The 24,265-nt window shown below is 42.6% G+C and overlaps 1 protein-coding gene and 1 long non-coding RNA gene across 2 annotated transcripts; both read right to left on the bottom strand.

The window, feature by feature from the left end:
- Positions 1-12,941: 12,941 nt before the first annotated feature.
- Positions 12,942-15,399, bottom strand: LOC147022408 (uncharacterized). Its single transcript, XR_015061234.1, has 3 exons — positions 15,283-15,399; positions 14,840-14,894; positions 12,942-14,384 (listed from the first exon to the last, which is right to left on the bottom strand). It is a non-coding gene; the product is annotated as an uncharacterized LOC147022408 (long non-coding RNA).
- A 599-nt stretch (positions 15,400-15,998) lies between these two features.
- LOC147022407 (uncharacterized) lies at positions 15,999-23,028 on the bottom strand (the record flags this gene model as incomplete). Its single annotated transcript, XM_085890500.1, has 3 exons — positions 22,992-23,028; positions 21,221-21,381; positions 15,999-17,844 (listed from the first exon to the last, which is right to left on the bottom strand). Coding segments are annotated over exons 2-3 (1,974 nt in total), but the record flags the coding sequence as incomplete, so codon positions are not given.
- Between the last annotated feature and the right edge of the window lie 1,237 nt (positions 23,029-24,265).

Below are 24,265 nucleotides of genomic sequence, written 5' to 3'. Positions count from 1 at the left end.
CGTAAGATTTACCTTGTCCAATCATGAGTGTGGCTAGCAGGAGAGCCAGTCGACCGAGATGTGTGCACAATGGTCATTGACCTGTCGGGCCTGGGTTCCAATCTTCGCCCAGCAAGAAACCACCACACTGATGTTTCACATGCAGGGTGGGGCATCAATGCGTGTGCCATCTCTCGGATGGACATTAAGCTGGGTGTCCCGTCTGCCAGCATTACTTGGTGTCCTTCGTGAAGAGTAGGTGAGCTTTTGCCGGCACCCTGAACAAATTATAAATTCCTGCTCTGAGTGATGGGAAGGCAACAGCAAACCACCTCGTCAAAGCTTGAATTGCTGTCGCCATTCATTGCACTGTCAACTCACCCCAGCGGGAAAGGATGATGTGGTGGCTCTGCTGATGTTATTGGGAATGTCGCACTTGCACAAACACGTGAATTTCCACTGCAAGTGTATCAACTGGTATGCGTTGCAAGGAGACACAAAAGAAAGCTGTCTATCTCTGCTACTGCTTTGTCATCACAATTGCCATCTTATAAATTTGTTACAACTGCCTCAACTGCTCATTTTGGACACAGGATGAAGAAACTACACAAGTTATAAATCACAGGATTCATCATGTTGAATTTGGATAAAATTCACATTCAAGGTAAAAATACAAAAATCAACATAAATACTAAAATTAAATGCAGAAATTCTTCAGAAAAGAAACCCTCTTCAACCACCCCCTCGTGTTTTAAACTTACCATTTGCATATTTGTTGAACATTTTAACTTGTTTCTTTCTCGTAATTCTGTTTTGCTTCACCCGAAATAACACTTTCGTTTGAATATCAATGTCAGTTGAAAATGAACATCAAGACCCATCCCTCGACTTGTTCATACAATATTATACTGGAAGACCCGTGAACCCGTTGGGTTCACGTTGTGACAGCGGTTGATGAAGAAACATCATTTCAACAAAAAACAAAAGATAGCTCCAGCGAACTATACCGCTGAGGTTGTTTGAATTGATCAAATACTCCCGAAGAGTACTTGGCTGAATCGGGAATTGATTTTTAAATAATTTTTTTCGTTGCCCAATTTTAACGAAACTTGATACTGCACACTGAAGGCATATGGTGAGTAAGGTGGCCCTAAAAGTTTTGCGCTATCGTGTACCGTTTTGGATGTATTTCGGGAACATACATACATACATATATACAAGATGAGAGTTTTAGTAATACATAGATCATACATACATACATACATACATACATACATACATACTGTTACGGCTGTGGAAATTCGCAATACACCATAAAGGGTCCCAAGATCAGTTATGACGCGAAGTTTATGTGCAGACAGGTCCCCACCGTTGTTTAAAGGGAATTCTTCGTGTTCACCAGGCTGCAAGTCTTTGAGATAGCCGTTTTTCTTTTTGTATTGTTATTTTGAAAAAACCTCCACGCAAACAACAAGCCGCGTTGAAAACCGTCGAACGCAAAAGGAAACCAAAGGAATGTGAGGAAAATGTGAACAACTTTTTCTCGTGTATAACTGAAAATGTGAGGATATCGGCGATGGGCGCGCGGATTTTTCCAGCCTGTTTCTCCGAGAAGTGTGTCGGAGGCGGGGTGGGGCGGCTTGCCCCCGATTGGTGGACGCGCCGGGTGACGCGGTCGGAATGAGGAACGCCCCTTTTCGGGAACCTTCTCGAAAAAAGGTGGAGCCGAAAACGGGGAGGAGCGAAGGGCGGAGCCCCGCGCTATATAAGCCGGACCGCGCGCGAGGCTCACTCTCTCTGTCTCGGTGGTCGACGTCTCTCTCTCTGTCGGGGTCGTGTTGGATTCTACTCGCTCTCTTGGTGGACGTCATTCTCTCGCTTCACCTTCGAGCTCTCTCTTGGTGGTCGAGGTCGGCCTCTCATCTTGGCGTTGGGCGACCTGTCGGTGAAGGCGCGGGCCGGTGGCGAGTGGGGGCGACGCCTCAGAGATGCAGACAGGAGGCACAGCCCTGCCGGCTGTGTGGTGCGAATCTGCGCGTCTGGCAAGGGATGCCGGAGAGAACTCACCGACTACGTCATCGCAAAGGCCCGAGAGCAGGTGCGGCTACGCTAGCTGCCATGGGAACAAGGCGCCGCGACCTGCCCACCGTCACACCTCGAGGGGGCAGGTAACCAGCACGGTCTCGCGGGCCTTTTCGGTCATCCCCGGCCCACGACCATAAAGGTTTCCTAACCCCGTCGACCTCCCTGCCTATGGGGAGGGTTTTCCTGTTGTTTATGTGTGCATGCTGTAGCGCCGTGTCCTGTTAAGTAACGACTGTAAGTGACTGTAGATAATAATCGTAGTCGGTGGTATTGCTTGGCCTTCTATTTGTCGCTTGTATATTGCATGACTGGATACGTGTTGCTGGAATAAATGTCCTTGTGTGCAATGTATCCCATTTGTCACATCCTCCTTTCACCCCATTGAAATGCCGTCTTGCATCGTGGAATGAGTCGTGGGTTTTAAACACCCGATAAATAATCTGAAACGTCGAGGTCAGCGATAACACCGCTCGGTTATCCCTGTAGCACGGAAAGAACCGCTTATGCGGTTCGTGTCCTAAGCCGACCTGCGGCGTGGTGCAACCCCTCGGTCGGTTAACCGCGCGGGAATTTAGGTATATCGACATTCGGCGATTCACCCTATTTCGCGCAGGTAGAATGCGGACTGGGTTGTGGTGAGGTTAAACCTCCACCCATGACTGGCTCCTGGCAGTAGTTCCAGGAGGGTCACGACTAAATTGTCCGTCCGGTGGGCGACGCGGCGGCCATTAGAGGTACGCGGCCGATCGCACGCCAGGCGGGCGAGAATTCGTAACAATACATACAAGATGAGAGTTTTAGTAATACATAGATTTGAATACTAAACATACATACATTCATATGTAATCACGAAAACAAACTCATCTCTCATCTAAGTATGCAGGGAATGACCAATCAGCTCTCCCCTAATCAATTAACCCAGGTGGCTTGGATTATATAAATAAATTGACTCCTCCCATTCTCTTCCAGCCGAAGAAGCTGCATAAAGCAACCATGAAAGGCTACCCAAAGTAAGTGCTTTGCTGTTTCAAACCCACACCAGAGTTCCTCCACAGCCATAAAGACATTCACAAATAGTACACACATGAGAATCCAAATGCTACACTGCAGGGCCGGTTTCATTGCTTGTTAGCGAATCATCAGCGACAGTGCAGACAGAAACCTGTTGCTCTGTTCCTGTAAGTTTATGGCTTTACGCAGTCTGAGCAGCTTTCATTGATATCCTTGAAGGCTACAAATATTATAATCTTCATAGACTTCTTCAGATGATGATGTCATTTGATCTTGAACAAATGGAGTACCTGAATGTAAAGCTTACGGTTCTCTCCTTGCTTAGTTCATAACATGTCACACGAGTCACCATCAAGCATCAGAATGCTCTTCCCCTTTTAATGTTACTGGACAAGTCACTGCAAACTGATTGATGTATTTTCCGACATTTTGGAATACAACAAATGCAGATATGTTAAAACACGACACCTGTAAAGGGGCTGTCACACCTTGACGATTTAGCCAGCGTATGCCGATTGATGAAAAATTTGTCTAAAACGATGGCACACGTCGAATACGTAATGCGTACGTTTTGTGTACGTTAGGTGCACGCTGAAAAACACTACCATAGGTCGTATTACGCTGGTTTAAAACGTTGTACTTTTTGGTTGTCCAAAAAATTTTGCATGCTTGAAATTTTACGACGTACTCGGCGTTTGGCTTACACGTTCCGCTACGCTGGCCATAAGTTGTAGGCATGTTATGCGATCGTTGACACACGTTAATTGTGTTACTCATTAGTCAACACGCAGAGGTAACATTCGCGTACCCGAAACTTATTTCTAACCTATGAGTAACGTTTTGTAAGCATGCTACACGAATGTTGTTCACACTTCGCAACACGCTACTTGAAAGTTCCTCATACGTCGAAACACATCAAAGTAATGTTTAGGGTACCCGTGACTTATTTATAACCTCTGAATAACGTGCTTGGGAATTATTACGCTATGCATACGCTCGACTATCGTTGGGCATAGGTTGTGGACGACTAAAACACGATAAACAATTGTTGGTATAACTTATCGATAAGTTATCGAAGCGTTCTGTGTTCATTACTAGTACATTATGCATTTGGCAAAGTCGTTTTTAATACTTTAAAAAGTAAAGCAAAGAAATATTTCATCGTGGGAATGAGGAAAAAAAATTAGCCGAAAAGAACATTGAACAATGGTGCAAAGTAGTCTCCTATTCGTGGACGATAAGAGGATCCATCATCACCCACACCCTCCCCATCATGCTCACATACTCCTACTGACAGAGACATACTACTACTACTACCAATGCTACTGCTAATAGTTTTACTACTACTGATACTACTGGCATTGACATCTACTCAACATGGAGTCTGGAACAATGATGGGTTTCTCTTGTGAAGCCCATTTGTAAAATCCAATTCCCCTTAACGCTGCCAATATGCCATTACATGGTAGATGTAAGTTAGAAACACGTTCAGTAAGTGCTGTGGTCGTCCGGAAGACGTCAATCTAATTCGTCGACATACGACAATGTGCGTTTGAGATACTTTACACAGAGGTTCATAGCATGTTACTCAAAGGTCAGAAGCACGTTATACTTAGGTTCAAAGCATGCTACACATAGGTTAAACGCATGTTACTCATAGGTTCATAGCACGCTAGTCATTGGTTCAAGGCAAGTTACAAATAGGTTCAATGCACGTTACTCATAGGTTTCAAGCATGTTAAACATAGCTTCAGAGCACGCTCATAGGTTAAACTCATAGGTTAAAAGGACGTTACCCATTGGTTGAAAATTAGGTTGCGGGTATGTTTAATATTACCTTGACGTGTTTCGACTTATGAGTAATCTACAAGTAACGTGTGTCCGTCGTGAGTAAACGATCAGGAGGTGTTGTAATAAACCTGTGTAAAGCAATCTTTTCCTCCATCGCCAAAGGTGAAGGAGGTCATTTTTTCACCCCGTTCTGTCTGTTTGTGTGCAGGATATCTCAAAAAGCTGTGCACGGATCCCAATGAAGTTTTAAGGACAGGTTGGGTATGTGACGAGGACGAACTGATTAGATTTTGATGAAGATCTGGATTTGGATCCGACTACTAGAATTCTTCATCTTTCTGTGATTTCTGTGATTTCTGTGATTTCGAAACTGTGATCTTTCCGTGATTCTTCATCATTGAGAGATGGGGCAAAACCGATATATAGCACAATATCTCAAAACGTTGTGGACGGATTCGGATGAAACTTGGTGGACAGGTTGGGTGTGTCACAAGGACGGAGTGATTTGGTGAAGATCCGAATCTGGATCTGGATATGAGAATTAGCCCAAAACAATTTAGTACTGTATTGCATGATATTTCAAGAATGTATTGGGCCCGATATGTTCTCGTGGATCAGGTATTACATGGTGGAGGTGTGCGCTCTCCTGAGTGCCCTTCTCGTTTTTAGAGCAGGCACATGAGTAAACACGAAAACAATGAAATTTGTGTTGTTGATAAGAAATCATGACAACCTCAACATACAATCTTCACAATACATATGAATATATTGTCGCTCCCAAACCTGAAAGGTCCTTCCTCAAACTGTTGCCTCAAAGTTGGAAGCATAGAATCATCTAGAATGTTATTGTATGCTGTTGCGTTCAGATTTCCCTTCACTGGAACAAAGGAAGAGACCGAGCCCGAACCATGATTACTCCTCCACCAAACATTAGAGTTGGCCCGATGCATTCGGGCAGGTAGCGTTCTTCAAACCTAGATTCATCCATCAGACTTCCAGATGGTGGTGCGTGATTCATCACTCCAGAGTCCAATGGTGGTGCGCTTTACACCACTCCAGCTGACGCTTGGCATTCCAAATCTTGATCTGAGGCTTGTGTGCGGCTGCTCGGCCATGGAAACCCATTTCCTGAAGGTCTTTCTGAACAGTGCCTCTGCTGACGTTGCTTCCAGAGTCAGTTTGGAACTTAGTAGTGAGTATTGCAATCGGCGATAGACGATTTTTCCACTCTACGCTTCAGCACTCAGCAGTTCCGTTCTGTGAGCTTGTGTGGCCTTCCACTTCGCGGCTGAGCTGTTGTTGCTCCGAGATGTTTCCACGTCACAATAACAGCACTTACAGTTGACTGTGGCAGCTCCAGCAGCGCAAAACTTTGACGAACTGACTTGTTGGAAAGGTGGCATCCTATAACGATGCCACGTTGAAAGTCACTGAGCTCTTCAACACGGTTTGCCAATGTTTGTCCATGGAGATTGCATGGCTGTGTGCTTGATTATATACACCTGTCAGCAATGGGTGTGGCTGAAATAGCTGAATCCTTTCAGTCATGTTATGTGGATATGTATAATGTGTCTGGCTCTACTATAGCTCGCTCTGCTCTTTCAGCCCTCTAATCCTTCCAGTTGCTCCCTCTTGGTTAAACCCACAAAATACACACATCAGATTTCAACGTCTTTTCTCCCGTTTGTGGAAATTCCTTCCACATGGTTCAATCACCTTGCTCTCTCCAGGACTTCAAGCAAGTGATGCGTCACTGTCATCTCGCATTTCCACTGACGATCCTTTCTCCGCTCTTAAACGCCACCAATGCAAACCCTTTTCCTTTCAGGTTGCTGTGTTTGCTCTGCTTCTCCCTCTCTCATCCTTCTTTTATTTTCCTTTTTTGTACACCTTGTCGAGGCTCGTGTGAGAGCAAAACACAATGCACAACTCGGGGGGGCATGAGGTAAGAGGGGCAAGAGTGGGAAGGGCAAAACAGCAGGGAACACAGGGGATACAAGATGGACATAGCAGGTACTTTCAAGAAGGAAAGCAGGGAATTTGAAGGAGGTGGGTTTGGGGTGAATTAACGTGAATAGAAAAGATTGAGGATTTGGATGGTGGACGACGAGAGGTGGTGGTGAACAGGTGTTTCGAAGGCCTGGAGGGAAGAATGGGATTGAACAGAGTGAAGGAGTTCATTTCCAAAGGTGGGAAAAAAGAGGCATGAAAGAGTGAAGGTGAGCAGTGATTCGTGATTTTGGTAGTTTTACCAGAAAGGGCTTGGTGCGAGAGATGCCAATGATTCGAAATGCCTTGGTTTCCACAGCGTGAAGCCGAGAAAGGTGAGAGGAAGGAGCACGAGCCCAGAGGGAAGAGCAGTACTTCATCAGGCTGCGGACGAAAGCTTTGTATGTGGTCAGGACCTCATGTGGGCTGAGGAAGGACTTTGCACGATGGAGGATTCCCAGTCGGCAACTGGCTTTTGAGGCCAGGTTGGAAATGTGGCTTTCCCAGGAAAGATCGTGCCAGATAGTGAGACCCAGAAGCTTGAAAGAAAGGACTTCTTCCACAGGATTATTGAGAATGTGGGTGGGGTTTTTTTCCAAATGGTCCTTTCGGAGAGACACAGTGAGAGTGTGAGATTTGTCTGGATTGAAAGACATGTTCCATGTGTTGGAGCAGTTTGTGATTTTACCCAGAACTGCAGTGAGCGAAGAAGCTGCTGCTTGCCGGTCTGATTGATGACAGATGGTACGGCAGAGGGTGGAGTCATCAGCAAAGAGATAAAGAGGATTTTCCAGAGATTCAGAGAAATCATTGATGAAAACCATAAAAAGAACTGGGCTCAGAACGCTGCGTAGAGGAACTCCAGCCTGGACAGGAAGAGGGGATGAAAGAACTCCATTGAGGGCCACACGATGACTGCGACAGGAGAGGAATTCAGCGAACCATGAGTGGAGATGGCCTTGGATACCATAGGAAAAAAAACTTAGATGCCGTTCTTAGCTCATTTCATCCTTCACCTTGCACTTCTGTGAGCTTCGATTTTATTACCTCTGTCGGGGCCGAGGCCAACTACCTCAAGGAAAGAAATCAAGTAAGTTCATGTACCAGCCGTTTATTCCGGAAGATAGAAGACACTTCCATGCACGGAAGGAAGAACCCCAGCCAGAAACATAGTTGCAAGCTGAATACAAGGTTACAGAGCTTTTCTGAGCGTTTCTATACAGTTTTTACCAAGATATCAGATGGAACTGTGTTGATTTCAAATAAACCACATACAATGGTATTAGTCTGTCAAAAGATTCCTCCGACAATGGTTTACAATGGTTTACAATGGTTGGAGTTTGTTTTCTGATACAAGGGGAGGGGTGTGGGGGGAGTAAGAGAGAGTCATTGTTTCATTCTGCTGACTTCATGATCACAGGTCAAGAGTTTATTATCAGATATGACTTAACAAGAGGTTATTTGCATGAAAGGAAAGATTATGTGTGTGTTTTTCTTTCAAGCTCACTCAGCATGTATACCAAGCTCACTCAGCATGTATATTTTAGTTTTATCAGTTTTCATGTCTATTTGCTCAACCAGTAAATTATTTCGAAACTCAGTTGATTGAATCATGAAAGCAAATAACGAAGTAAATTTTGATTCTTATATGATTATTGTATTCCGATTAATAATCCAGCTCCCACAGTTTCCCCCTTTTGTTTTTGACAGAGCAATCCTAAGAGTTTGTTCTGTTACGACAAACCAACGAAAAATCAACATTTGTCGTTTTGTTAGCGGTAGGCTCGTTTCCACCGCGTCATCCAGACTTGCGCTCTGTGGTGAGTTAACAACCTGGCAAGTGGATGCAATACAACGCGGTGCCACCACCTCCCTCCACAGAGTTGGGGCGCCCAGGCGATTTTTGGAAGGAAAGAACCCTGTGCAAACTGAACATATTCATCCAATAGGCAATCGGCTTTTCCATTTATACTAATCAAATTTTATTTGAGTAAACCGCTTGAATTCATTTTCCCCTGAAGTTTTAAAGGTATTTCTATCATTCCACATCTCTTTATTATAATCAACCATCTGCTTTTGGCTCGTTAGCAATCATTGGTGAATTCTTTCAACTGGGTTTTTGTCATTCCCAAAGGCACAAGTGTCTGTACTTTCATATTTTCCAAAAGGTTCCACCGTCACGGTGTCTCGACTTAATTTTATACTAAGGTCTTCATTTTCTGGGTTTTCTGGATCTTCTGGATCTTCAGAGATGATTGGTCCAGGGAAACGTGATGTGCCACCACCGTTGTTACTGTGGTAAATTTTCTCTCTCTCACACACACACACACACACACACACACACACACACACACACACACACACACACACACACACACACACACATACACACACACACACACACACACACACACACACACACACACCGATCAAAATTTTTATGCATGCTATGATGACAACAATAGCAATGATTATCATCGCCCAACGATCAACATGTGGAGTATCCATGTTCCTCCTCCACCAAACACTCCCATTAACCAGGATCCAAACCTTCCTTCCTTAAAAGAGCCATGTTACTCTGCAGCTACCTTCCTTACATGTTGTACCACGTCATGGATATGTACCTTCACTAATGCCTGGGGTTCTACAAGATTTTTCATTCGAATCCTTCTTTCTATCCTTGTCCCAGTAATTTGTCCCTCAATGATTACTTCTTCTTCCCCCTTAGATGTTGAGGCAAAATTTGTCCTTTATCGGGGAGTGGGATCATCTTTTCCCTTGTATAAAGGAAGTTACGTCTCACCCAATTCCTAGGTTAGTTCCAGTGCCAATAGTCAGTACATTTGTATCCCTCCTTTTTCCAGTTACTTGTTATCTCTCGTACTTGCGCACTTACATCTCTCTTTGTCCCTCCTATTCTCGTTCGGACTGGATTAGCTTGTCTACAATCCAGGTACTGACTTGTATCTTCCCCTGAAAATGGGACTGCTGAGAGGGGCAGTCCATGCTTGGCGAAGTGGCGAAGCTGTGAGCAAACCCAACACTTGCTTTTGTTCATATTTTCAGCATGTTGTAAAGATATTGCTAACAAGATGTTCAATGGATGTTCAGTTATCCCTTCATGTAACACTTATGCCTCATTTCAGGCATACAGTGTCTACGTCCCCTTAATCCCGTGTGACATGGGGTGCATAATTACATTGAAGGGTCATACAGGTGTTTGCCCCATACGTGGCTATCTCATGCAAATGGTCCCTATGTTTTCCTCCTTCTTCTTTGCGTCCTCTGTCACGACCCATTCATCGTTTCCCCTGCTCTCAACCAACCAAACATTCTGTTCTCCATGACATTCTCATAATACCCTCACTGTCTGTTATCATCCATATTCTCCCAATTATGCACGTGCTAATCAAGAGCACTGCCACATGTGTCATAAACCTCCGGTAACGTTCTTCCCACTTGCAGATTTCCTTTCTTCCCTTTACAACTTCCTGTATGCTTTTTGCAATGAGATGCGTGAATCTTATCTTTGTACATGATAACTGTGGTGGTGACCAATAATACCTGATGTGGTCCAGTCCAACGTGTCTTCAATGCATTCCTCCGTCTGAACACCTTGATGTTCAATCGCATCCTTGATGTTCATACAGCGATCCGTCGCCAGGCTGGATGCTGTGGTGTTCCTCTGCAGCTGGTCTGCTCGTGCTTGTCTGACCTGTGAGTCAAACTCTTTGACAACCTTTGTTAATGCAGCACAAAAGTTAATATTTGTCTTGTCCATCATGTATATGTCCATATGTTTTATAGACACTTTACGAGCGAACATTCCGTCCATTTCTCTGTGAAGACGGTCGAGTGTTCCCTTCATGACTCTTTCCATTTCCTCATTGGTTGTTAACCCAGCGTCTCTCGAGTTGTCATCAGCTATTCGTTTCTCTAATCTTTGATGTCTTTCAACTTCAATATTCCATTCTTGACAGAGACGCAGTCCTGCTCTGTGGCGCCACTCCTTCAAGTAGCGCCCAGAGCATGTGCCATACCTGCTATACCTTAGGTACGCCATCGACCAAGGTAGACCCTTCAGTCAGTACAATGTGGCATCATCCCTTCGTTCCTTCCATTCTCTTTCAGGCGATACACATTTCTGCCTCATACCTGAAGCAAATACTGTCTTGACAAACCCCCCACTGAAATAATTATTGGCCCAATTTCCTTTGCTCTTTATCCTTTTGCAGCAGTTAATGAAACATGCGATGTTATATTCATGGATTGGTCCATCAAATAGCACTGTTGTGTAAATTCTACCTCCAATCCAATCCAAATATCAATTGTTGCGATTTTGAATTCCACATTCTGTAATTCATTTGCATAATTCACATTCCCTCATTCAAACATCATAGAATCCTACACAGTGCAGGGGTTCATTCCATTCTGCCATATTTCCATCGTGATGTCATACCCAATGTTCTATAACGGGAAATTTGTTTGTTTTTCTGCCAAATTCAGCTCAGCCATCTCTCACATGGGCCCATTGTTCTAATAAACATTGAATGTGGATCAAGAGACGTGACTTGAACAATCACCTCCAGAAACCCGAAGGAACTCGCACAAGTTCAAATAGTGCAATTTGAGATACCATTTTAAAAAGTTCCTTTCAAACAAACTCATCAATATTCATAAACCAATGCTCTCAGACTGGGCATTCAATCAACGTCCATCCGAGAGGCGGAATGTACTTTGATGCAGTCCGTTTGCGAACATAACAGCATGAGTATTGATGGCCATTTATATATTATATTTGCATATTTGTTCGGCAATGATGAGCAACTTCATAAACTACACAACAGTCTTGGCATAACCATTCGAATGCCAATTCTGCTCTTCAAAAGTGCTCCCCAATACCAGGCGACCCTCCAACATCCATGTAGCCGTTGTGCCCGGCTGAGTTGCGTATGTATTATGTCCATAGGCACAGGCATTACCCACAGACCCCCAGCTGTCACACAGAGAAAATGGTTTTTCACCATCGTGAACGATTTATATCATTACTCATTCAAACATGCCATGGTAACCATGGTGATCAGAAACCTTGACCCATGGTTCATGGAGTTATACAAACAGCTGGAATCAGAAATGCAATGGCAAACCACCTTATGTAATCTTTGCGGAGGTATAAACTCCAGTGTAGTCACCGGTTCGTCATGGCTTTCGCCTGGCATCCTCATCTGCCAGCATCCGCCCACACAATGAGCGACCTGCACCTGCATGCTCCTCCATGCAGCACCTTCCACCAAATCTGAATAGTTTTTACCGTCAATTTTAAATCTTTTCTCCATCACATGAGGTACTCATTTCTCTCTCAATTTGATATGAATACATTGGCTTCGACTTCAAGAAGTTACAATATCCTTCAACTGTAAACCTCTGTCCTGGTGCTTCACACGCAAGGCACCAAACATCCCGAATCGTGCCTCACGAGGCAAGCAAGCCATTATTTGCACACCGATCAATCACAAATTCCTGCAACAGTCGACTGCAAAAACTCAGATCATAATACAGTGATACAACCAATCGTGCTTATACAACCGATCTATTGTTTATGCTCAAAGAATTGTCGGTTTTATCATTGTCAATGACAGAGCACTTTGTCATTGACGACAACAACAATCGAACAATTGTTTTAGTTTTTAATCCCACAACCAGATTCTCACAAGCAGGTCCCCACCTGTTCTCCCATCTGCTAAATCTCACACACACGGCCCAGGAAACAAGCACACTCACAGCAGGGTGTACTCCTACCCCGCCTCACTGTACGTGAACTGCTGTTGTTTACATTTCATTTAAGGTTCATTCTTTCCTTTTCTCGAAATGTAAAACTATATATTCTTTTTAAATAAGATCTTATTATTCCAATGACGTTTGCACACTCTCCACTGAATCCTGAATGATGACCTCACCCGTTTATGCTAAATCTGAAGATCAATTGTTCTTTCAACCAACTTTGCAGATACACCCCCCCGCCCCCCTGAACTCTTCCGGTTTTTCCTTTTGTTGTTGTTTTTTACAGCCTTGTATCTTTCCTCAATTAATCTCAGGTGGGATTATTGCTGTTCTAAAATGAAGAATTCATTGTTGCACTCGAGCATTATAACCTCTTTCGTTTTGTCCTTCCAGTGCGACATCCGGCCACGTGACTAATTCCTTAGGTTTCCGCCATATCCTGACTGGCAACACCGCTGTCAATCCTACCACATCCTCGTGGTTTCCTTTGTTACAAAACAATATTTGTTCCATGAATCCTTCTGGATTGTCATCATAATCTTTCATTTGCATTTTTATGGCTTGTAAATCACTCTGGTTCCTGGTCTCGCCACTGCCGCTGTTGGGAGGAAAGCTATCGCTGGTAATATTTTATGAACTTTTAAAAAAAGTATATTGTAGTCTTTCAAACTTCCTCTAAAACTTGTGCTTTTCACTTGCTCCTCTCGAGGCTCTTTTCAGCTCTCCAATCAACTGGTCTTCGAGTTGATTTTTTTTTTTCTCTTTCAATCTTTCTCTTCTTAGATTTTCAATTCTAAGCGGGGTGAAATCTTTGCTTTTTCTGTTCTCTGTCCACAACTTCACATCTTTTGAAGTTCTCGACCCGTTTGTTTTTTTCATACACTTGGCATTTGACCCGCCAGGAGCGCATCCTCGTCTCCTATATTTTGTTATTGATTCCCCATAACTGCTCGTCAGCGTTTCCTTTTCGATCTCTTGAAACACTCGTCAGCGATTTCTTCTGTTGAGTCGTTCTTTGCACCTGCGCGTGCTTTCCCTTGCTCTATCTCGTTCTTACCACTCCTCAGTGTCCTTTAGAGCGATTAAACCCTTTGGCCACTTCTGCTTTCTACCAGCCCTCCGCGGCCCCTTCCTCGCCTATCCTCCCAAGTAGTGACTTGGCGATAATCCTGCGCTTCCCGCCCTCTCGACTCGGTCACTCTTTATAACAATCCCACATCTCCCGCGCTGCCAGACTCGGTGATCCTTTCAATACGTAAGGCCTCCGCTATTTTACACAACTTGACCATCTACGCAACGTACATCAACACTTTTATCAAAAACCTACCAGATGTTACCCTTTTCTTCAGGAATAAACTTCTCATTTTCTTATAAATAAAAGAAATAAATTTTTTAAAACCCTAAAGTAAAATAAAATAAATAAATGTCTTCTATCTTATCCAAAAAACAGATCGCTATGTGTCCTTACCTTTCAAATTTTGGTTTGAAACCGAGCAACCCCCCGTGGAGGTAGAGTTGCATGGACACATGGACACGAAAAGGGTGCAAGTGATTAAGGTCTATGGAAGGTTTAATTACCTGTACTTCTGGAGACTGATGTTTATCTTTTTAAAATGTCGGATCAGCCGTCTGTCAGAGTCTGATGTTTCATCTTACTTTCCTGGAGTGCTTGTACGACAGAGTGATGATGGATCTACTGCTGAGCATCACATCTTCTTCTCCAGTGGCCATTCCTGAAACTTCTTCCTCTGCACCCACATCAACAAAAGGAGGTCAAAATCCCTCAATACCATTGTCCTCATCATCTCCATCATTATTAAGTCTTCCATCGCAATCCTGGAAATATTATATCCTATCAATTGGTTTCTGCATCTCAGTTAATTTTTTCTTCTTTCTTTTGCATTCAATTTCACATCTTCATTGTCTTCATCACAAGCTCCCACTGGATGATTCAAACAATTAATTTTATTGATCGTCCATGTCTACGCAATGACTGACACGTGTACATTAACACTCATGCTGGACTTCCACCAAATGGAAGGTTTGTTTGCTGATTGTCTGGATTCGAGTTCAGCAAAATATTTGTTTGTCTTCAACACTGTTGAGGCGCAGACAAAACGGGACATGATGCAGGTGAAGAACAGGTAGTTTGGACCATGTTTGGAATAGTTTATAATGTAAGACAAGAATCTTGGCAACTTACGTTCCAACTGGTACGATGGTTTCAGGTGAGCTGGACAGAGCACCTTCTGAGGGGCCTTTGGGAAAAACAACACAAATATGAAAGATTAAACACATTGATATCTTCATCAGTTTGACAACTTGTTCAGAAAGGGCCACAGAAGGAAATGCATGGATGGAACAGGTAATCGTTGAAAAGGTGAATCAGGTGATCTCATCCAATCGAAGGGAGGTGAAGTTCTTGTTCTATATTCTGCATGGGGATAACCATTTCAACAATATACCTTCCCACAAAAATTATAATTACAATGATATTCTTCTTCATCGAAGGAAGTGTAAACAGCAATGTCTGTGAAAGACAAAGTGCCAAAATTTATTTCAACTTCATGTTTTGATCTTGGGGTGAGCTGTGTTTGCACTCGGTGTGTTCACCCGACCTGTCAAAAGGTATCGAAAAGTGCTTACCTGTTGAAGGTCTTGCATCGCATATGGCTTCTGCTGTTGCGGCCATTCGTCATGGTGAGGTTTCCGTTGAGGATGCAGCGAATGAGAAACGTAAGTTGGTGATTAATTGCTTTTCGTCAACAATGAGACCCCACCATGGTTTTCTGAAGCTTTGGTGTCTTCACTCCAAAAGTTTAGGTTCGTGTTCTGATGAAATGTAAAATGTCCATCAGGAGTGAAATTCCCTCTCCTTGACTGGAGTTTCCAAAAAAGGTTTCGGTTATGGCTCCGATATGATCTCAGGTAAATTCACTTGTTTGGAAGAGACTGTGTGTTGATGGAAATTGTTTTCAATAGAATATACTGTCTTTCTTTTATCGTGTGCAGCATGAGGACACTGTATCATGTGAGATGGGACATGAGGAGGGAGGGTGGTGATCTTTGGAGATGAGGCGGGATGGTCCTCATCTACGGAGATGAGGGTTGTCCTTGGGCTTCTTCACGAGGATGACTTTGTCTCCTCTGATGGTGTATTGCCCGTTTGGATCACTTTCTCTCTTTTTGTCAAGTTCACTCAGCAGCAACTCTTGTTTTTCTCTTTGGAGCTGAGTGTAGTCTGGAGTGATAAATATATTTCTTGTGCACAGAGAGGGATCATTCAAATTCCGGATCTTCTTATTATTCGTAAGAACCTGATTCCTGTCAGACTCGCATCTGAAAACAACTTTTATGGGTCTGAGGCTGTTCTCAACATAGCGTCCAATGCGGAAAGTCCGTTCAGGCTCGATGTCCAGGTTCATGGCTTTTATTAATTTTGCCACAGCCTCCGTATCATGTTCACCTTTTCCCTCCTTCACTCCACGGAACATGAGGTTGTTTTTGCGCCTTTCAATTTCCGCTCCTTCGTCCTTGAGAAACTCAGATTGAGAAGGATGTTGTGGCTCCCGTTTGGGTGGCAGCCGATGAACATCGTGCTGCTTCTGCTGACGTAACCTGACTTCACGTTGAGGCTTCGGTTGTTGTTGGAGGACAACACTGTACAGTTGTTTTTGCTGCTGCAGCTCGTCATCACTGTGAGGGTTCGGTTCAGTCGGCGGCAGCAAACCAACATTGCCCTCTTTCTGCTGTTGCTGCTGCAGCTCGTCATTCGTTCCAAGCATTTCTTCCTCGTTTTTCTCAGCAAGCTTTCCTGTATTTTTTACTTCGGTCTCTATTTCCAAGACCTCCTTCTCCCTTCCCTCCGCATTATTTTTTCTGTCCCTCATCTCGTTCTCTCGAACCGTTAACATGAACTCTTTAAGTTTGCATTTAACTTCACATTGTATTCGTTCTTCCTTGTGTTCTCTCTCTCGAACACGAATCTCTTCCTCGTTTTTGTCGGCATGCTTTCCTGTATTTTTTACTTCGGTCTCTCTTTCCAAGACCTCCTTCTCCCTTCCCTCCACATTATTTTTTCTGTCCCTCATCTCTTTCTCTCTCACCGTTAACATGAACTCTTTCAGTTTCCATTTAACTTCACATTGTTTTCGTTCTTCCTTGTGTTCTCTCTCTCGAACACGAATCTCTTCCTCGTTTTTCTCAGGAAGCTTTCCTGTATCTTTGACTTTGGTCTCTCTTTCCAAGACCTCCTTCTCCCTTCCCTCCACATTATTTTTTCTGTCCCTCATCTCTTTCTCTCTTACCGTTAACATGAACTCTTTCAGTTCCCATTTAATTTCACATTGTTTTCGTTCTTCCTGGTGTTCTCTCGCTCGAACACCAATCTCTTCCTCCAATTTACGCAGCCTGCACTCTCCATCGTTGAGCTCCTCTCCTTTTTCGTGCATACGAATCTGCCGTTGATATATCTCCTCGTCTTTCCCATTCATTAATGCTTCAAACGCACCTTGTCGCTCCAGCTCCTCTTCTTTACTTGTCTGCAGGTGTTGCTCCTGCTGCTGCACACGTTTCTTCCAGTTCTGAATCTCGAACATTCTATTTTCCACAACCAGCATTTTCTGGTTAAGTTCTTTATTTTTGCGTTTGATCCACATTCGGACTTGGAATTGGTCTTTGGTTCGTGCGGATTCTTCTTTCTTTCTCATCCTGAGCTTTTCTTCATTTTTCCTCTGTTCTTCCTCATTTTTCCTCTCCTGTTCATTTATCTTTCTCTCTTCTTTTTCATTTTTCTGCCTCTGCTGTTCCTCCTCTCCTTTCTTCCGGTCCTTTTCCTCCTTTTGCCATAACTCTTTTTCCAGTTTCCATTGCACGTCCTTTTCCATCAACTCATGTTCCATTTCCTGCACAAACTTCTCTCTTTGTACAAGATTTCTTTCATTTTCGACCAACCGAGCCTCATATTCCTGAAGCTTTTCTTCCTCTGCTCGTAAAACCTTTTCTTTCTCTTTTTGATATTCTTCCTCCTCTTGTTCATCATCACCAAAGTTCTGTTTTGCTGTGAACTCCATTTTGTCAGTAATTTCCAGAACCTCCTTTCTCTCTGCTTTCTGAATCTCAAGGTGTTCGGTTTCCCGAACCTCCGTTACAAATGGTGGATTAAGTTTTGATTCATTTTTCTGTTTCACTTTGCATCGACATCGTAAACTGCAACAAAACAAACAAACATTCTCAGTTCAAGCTTAAATAAAGTTTTACATCACATGAAAAGTATTGAACACATGGTTTTGTAAAGCATAAACAAACATGTTCCACGAGTGTTACAATTCTGGAGGATACGGAATATGGAGTATGCAGATGTAACTTAAACAATGTCCGTAGGAACGGTGTGGAACGATGAATCACACTTGATTATTTGAAGAATCTCATGTAATGGTCGAGGATGTTATGAACTTTTGCATTTGTTTTTGCTGGAGATGGAAATTGTGACTTTTTTGTAAATCAAGCCTAACTTTGCTGGAATTCCATTGGTAACATTTTGTTTTGACGTCATTTGGTGGCCATCTTGGATTTTTAAAATAGCTGCCGTTTCAGAAGTATTTTTTCCCACAACTTTGATATTGACCAACAAACTCTTCCTTGGAAATGAACACTTAGTAGCTGGAGTTTTAGTTTATCTTGACAAGAAATGTTAAATGAGTAACCTTTAAGAGTCTTCCTTAAAACATCATTGTCAGTTTGTGTGAACGTAAAATCCAGTCAGATGTTTCAACTTGTGTTACATTCGTGGAACATCATTCATATAATCACGTGCTGTGTATAAAGAAATTAAATTACAGCACTTATACTTCATAGACGAAGATAATGGTAAATGGACTTTTTTAGAACATTCACCATGGATCAAGTTTTCAAAGGAAGAAGTGTGAGAAAGAAAGAGCTGTGTGAGAAGAAAGTATCACTCAGTAAATAGCAAGAGCGATGAGGAAACTGTGTTAAAAATTAACAAAATACGGAGGCAACAAGGAACAAGCATTTGGTGAATTGGAAAATGTACTGTTTACACATTCAATAACAAAATCAATCTGAATATCAAGGAAATCATCACGTGGAATCTATCCATGTCTGGTTATCCTTCATTATTTCAGATAGATTGTTCTTACAAAAACAAAAAGCTCGTTCTTTCACTTGAATAATCATCAACTTCTCATGTTTCACATTATCTTATGGGAAACATGATGGAATCTCCAAAAGAGCTCCTGTTCAACAAACCAACAACAGAATAAACCAATGTCACCCGCAGGGTGACCCGTATCTTGCCAAAAGGTGACCACGTGTGACTTCTTTAAGGTCACACTGAGGTGAACAGAGCTGCTATCCACCAGGAGCGACTCCTTGAGGAATATCTGTCTACGAGAGATTCCGATGAGAATCGTTCTTCAGAGTAACCATGAAAAATATGCATTTTCCTCATAACATCACCTAAAGACGTCATAATGTCTCAAGCTTGACATAACTAGAAAGCACTCATCGAGGTGTTCAATTTGAGGTACTACACGATATGGTTCCTAAAACTTGAAAATTTGGCCTTGGGGTCAAATATGTTTGACCTTAGGTGCTAATGAAGGTCAAGGCCAATCGCCACCAAAAATGAATAAGCTGAGCGTCAGACCATGAACTATATTCCCATGAAGTTTGAAGACGATCCGATCAAAATTACTCAAAAAATAAGGGTTTCGTCGACTCCCCTGATTTGCGACAAAGTGACCTTGACCTTTGACCCTGACCTTCAAAATCTTATGTGCTGAAAGGGACCTCTATAGGCCTCTGATATGCGAAGTTACAAAAATTTCCAATGATAACTGTGCTCTGCAGAATTTTTTTATACGTGATTACAGACAAAAAAAAAAAAACATACAAGCTGACTCACATATCTTGCAAAAACTTCGTTTTGGCAAGATAATTAAACTCTGCCTGTATTGCCAGACAGACACTGATGAAAAGCTTGTTGATACTTAAAACAGAAAGAACCTTCAAAGAATCAGCATTTGAAACTTTTCCAAAGTGTGCACAGAAAAAGGCAGATTATGACAATCCAGAATTTGTGTGAGTTGGACAAAGGTTGCTTTGAATTGGAGCAGACAAGCTTAAAGCGAAGAAAGCCACTTTACACAGAGATTGACATTAAAAAACCGAGTCACCTGGATAAAACTGAGTCACCTGGATCGAGATGAAAGAAGACGCAAACTTGCTGTTCCTTCATAAAACAACTTCACTGACAAAGAGGACGACCCAGCGCTTCAGAATCTATTAAGTATACTGGTTTCAGCAGCACAGTGTTTGTCAAATCAAAATGTGTATTTTGTCAAGGAATCACAGATGAGGAAGAGCCAAAGCACCTGAAAAACTCCAGAAGGGACAATTCCTGGTAACATGGGAGGAAACAATCCAATAAATTGTAAACAGCAGTCATAATGATGCCTGGAAAGTTAGGCTTGCCGACATGCTGTCTTCTGGAGATTCACTGTCTCATCCTCTGGAGATTTCTGTCTTCTGGAGATTCACTGTCTCGTCCTCTGGAGATTTCCGTCTTCTGGAGATTCACTATCCTGTCTTCTGGAGATTTACTGTCTCGTCTTCTGGAGATTCACTGTCTCGTCTTCTGGAGATTTCTGTCTTCTGGAGATTCACTGTCTCGTGACGTTTTGAACCACTGCACGTCCTGCTTCACAAAAAACTGGGAAAAGCACATTCAGCGTCCAGGTTATGAAGCGAAAACACTTGAAAACAGGGTACGAATCATCCAGCCTTCTGTAAGTGTTGCATTTATTGCCACAGACTGAGAGTTCTTCAGTGTTCTGCAAGACCAAGTTGATGAGGGGCAGTATATCGACATTGCTGAATTGCAGAAATGCAGATTTTTCATGAATTACAAGACAGACTGCTGAAACTTTTGCAGGTTTTTTTTTGACACACAGGTTAGTGAATACACAACTATAATTACAAACAGCTTCCCAAAGTGAAGGCTTTCCAAAGTTCCACCGGACCTGCAAATGACCAATGAGGTATTTACACCAAATTTAACTTGATTAATGCAGCAAAAGTGGGTTTGTTCATGGCAGCCATTTTGAATCCAAGATGGCCACCATCCAGAACTTTGAGAAAATTTTTGCATGACTTTTTTTTTTTTTAATTTTAAATTTTTTAAAAATTAAATTTTTTTTAATTACGTTTAAAAAAACTAACTTTTTGCATGACAAATGTGGGTATTGCCACCAAAATAGACTTCATATGACATTCACAGCCCAAGTTGTTGGGAAATTTGGTGTAACATGGTGGCCATCTTGAAATTCAAAATGGCCCCATAACATTGGATGAAAAAATGTTACCAATGGATTTTGGACACCTTATCATCCCCTCCAGCAATTAAACAACACATTTCATATTTAACAAAAAAAAATTCTCGTCCTGTTAATCCAACATAACATCGTACACAATAAACTCTCTCCAAATATCTGAGCGATCTTGTTCTCTCGTGGATGAAGGTATGATAGATATTGATGAATAAGTCACTTGTGTTCTTTACCAGTGAATGCAGAGCTTTCTTTTGGGGCTCCCCTTGTTGTTGAACCAACATGACGGATCAAATGTGATTACAACATAAAATAAAAGGAAGGAAATCACGATGAACGCGACGTCGCGAACCACAGACATCCCTCCATCCTCAACAGCATCATTCTGGAAAACCTGTGGAAATGGACAAGGGCAGGAGTAGGAGGAATGTTTATTTTTCATTTAAAATTAAATAAACAATGTTTTCACAATTATTTTACAAAATCTCAAAGTTCATTAAAAAATAAGAACATGATCTTGAAATGTTTTAAATACAAACACGATGGCTCATGGAATGGTCGAGAGTTTACTCGTTTATGTAATAACCGAGTGATGATGAGAGAGGAGATTCGAAGGGCATGGAGGGAAAGCATTCTGGGACTAGTGTTTGCTAATCCACTTGCTGGATGTATGTATTTTAGACTATCAAACACTACCTGTCACTTCACTGATGGGAATACTATAAGTTGGGACAAAAATAGGGGGACAGAGGGAGGGTGGAGGGGGAGAGCAAGGAGGGGTGTGGGAGCAAGGAGGAAAGGAGAGAGAGGAGGGGTGGGGGAAGTGATGGCACCGTGAGGTGAGAGGAATGGAAGGCACACGTGTGGTGGAGCATTAATTACGATTCATAGTCTCATCAAAATGATTTTCCATTTTCTACTGATAATACGAAAAATACTGCCTGGAGACCAACACCACTCAGACATGTCTGGAGACAAACACCGCTTGGAGACAAACATCACCCGGAGACACACACCGCCCAGAGACAAACAGCGCCCAGAGAAGTCCAGAGACAAACACTGCCCAGACGCATCCAGAGAAAAGCAATGCCCGGACGCGTCTGGATCCAAGCTGTCTGGAATTAATCACCACCCGGCCATGTCCGGAGACAAACACCTGTCGAGACATAAACACACGACCTGGCCAGGTCCGGAGATAAATACAACCCGGGCAAGTCTGGATACAAACATCGCTCGGACGTAACCACTGTCCAGACACGTCCAGAGAAAACCACTGTCCGGATACAACCACCATCCAGTGAGAGAGAGAGAGAGCGGAAGGAACAATGGAGAGGGATATGGAAGGAGGGTGCTGCACTGTATGAGGAGGGGTAGGAGTGTGGATGGGACAAAGAAAGAGAGACAGAGAGGGGTGGTGAGGTAGGGAAGTCAGACGCGAGAATGTTATGCTTTTGAACAACACACACAGACACACACACACACACACGGCCAATATTGCCAATTTTTTGGTAATCACCTGATTGGAGTAGGTGTGATGACTGAATGCAATACGTACTGTATACAACCCAAAAACCTTGAGTGGCTTTCAGCCTTGTTATGGGAGAATTTAAATAAACAAATTATGAAAACAAGATTGAATTTAGATGTTTCAAGATGATGAATGTACTTGTGGTATTATAAAAAGTAAAGTTGGCGACATGTATGTAAATCTATGTATTCACATTGTATTCCCTTTTCTGACATGTTGTGTTTCCTGTCACGTATCACTTGGTGAATTGAACTTAAATTCAAACTTTGATCGGAACTCGATGGGGCGGCCCATCATGCTCTGATTGGTCAAACTTGTAAAAGCAACAAACCCCTCACTCACCCACCAACCAACTCCCCCCATTTTAAATCCTCCGTACGGTCCTGATTTACCAAGCTGTAAAGAAAGAGACTCAGAACGTGTTGTTTAACTTCCCCAAGTGCAATACGTTGTCATTTCTCACAATCCCCACTTACCTGCTGTGATGGACGGGACGCTCCACTTCCGAGGATGGTGAGTACGAACAGCACGAAGGGAAACAACATGGCTGGTGCACGGCTCTCCCCGAACTGAAGAGTTAATGAAACCGTTCTGTCTTAAGAGTTCTCTGTTGTTGCACTTCTTATTGTGATGTCACAATGGTCTGTGGCCACGCCCCCTAACCTCGTCTGCATTGATATCTCAACCGAGATATAATTATATATATTTTGTTCCAAATAACCTCTTCCAGTGAAAACCACGTGACCCAAGGTTGAAGAACAACACGAGTCATTTCTCTTTCAAATATTTCACCCCAATGAGAACAGGATTTAAAACGTTCATTTTGATCAGTTGGGATTCTCATTAGAAACCTTGCACAACAGATGTGTGTTGATTTAATTAATGTTATTCATGATAACCCTTGTTGTTATAAAGGAGCTCACATCGTGAGTAATGGTTCACCTCCCTCCTTATTTATTTATATCTCTTTGGTATTCGTGTGAACGAACATTCATTTTGTGTTTGTACGTGCATACGTAATAAATAGATAACTTTTTATAGATTCACACCGAACCACCTCGTATTCTCAACACATCCACGACTCAAGGTGGACGTAGGTGATGTTTCCACCCATGTTTGTTCCTTGTGAAATCGAACATTTGTAAATTAGTATAACGTTGTTTGGTGGGGAGTGTTGTTCTCCATCGGTCGGGACAGCACGGGGAAAATGGCGTCTCCGTCAAATACTCACAAAAAAAATAAAAATACCATGGAGTCAATTAATAAATCTTGGAAACCTTATACCGTTTATTAATTAAATACGAGCTGGGATACCTGGTGTTACCTGTTTTAATCCTGTTTATTAATTAAATACGAGCTGGGGTACCTGGTGTTACCTGTTTTAATCCTGTTTATTAATTAAATACGAGCTGGGATACCTGGTGTTTCCTGTTTTAATCCTGTTTATTAATTAAATACGAGCTGGGGTACCTGGTGTTACCTGTTTTAATCCTGTAAATTAATTAAATACGAGCTGGGGTACCTGGTGTTACCTGTTTTAATCCTGTTTATTAATTAAATACGAGCTGGGGTACCTGGTGTTACCTGTTTTAATCCTGTTTATTAATTAAATACGAGCTGGGGTACCTGGTGTTACCTGTTTTAATCCTGTTTATTAATTAAATACGAGCTGGGATACCTGGTGTTTCCTGTTTTAATCCTGTTTATTAATTAAATACGAGCTGGGATACCTGGTGTTTCCTGTTTTAAT

Source organism: Eptatretus burgeri, chromosome 8 (genome assembly GCF_056783735.1).
Source record: "Eptatretus burgeri isolate ZD-2024b chromosome 8, Ebu_testis_v1, whole genome shotgun sequence".
Taxonomy (NCBI): domain Eukaryota; kingdom Metazoa; phylum Chordata; class Myxini; order Myxiniformes; family Myxinidae; genus Eptatretus; species Eptatretus burgeri.
This window is presented reverse-complemented; position numbering and strand designations above follow the sequence as displayed.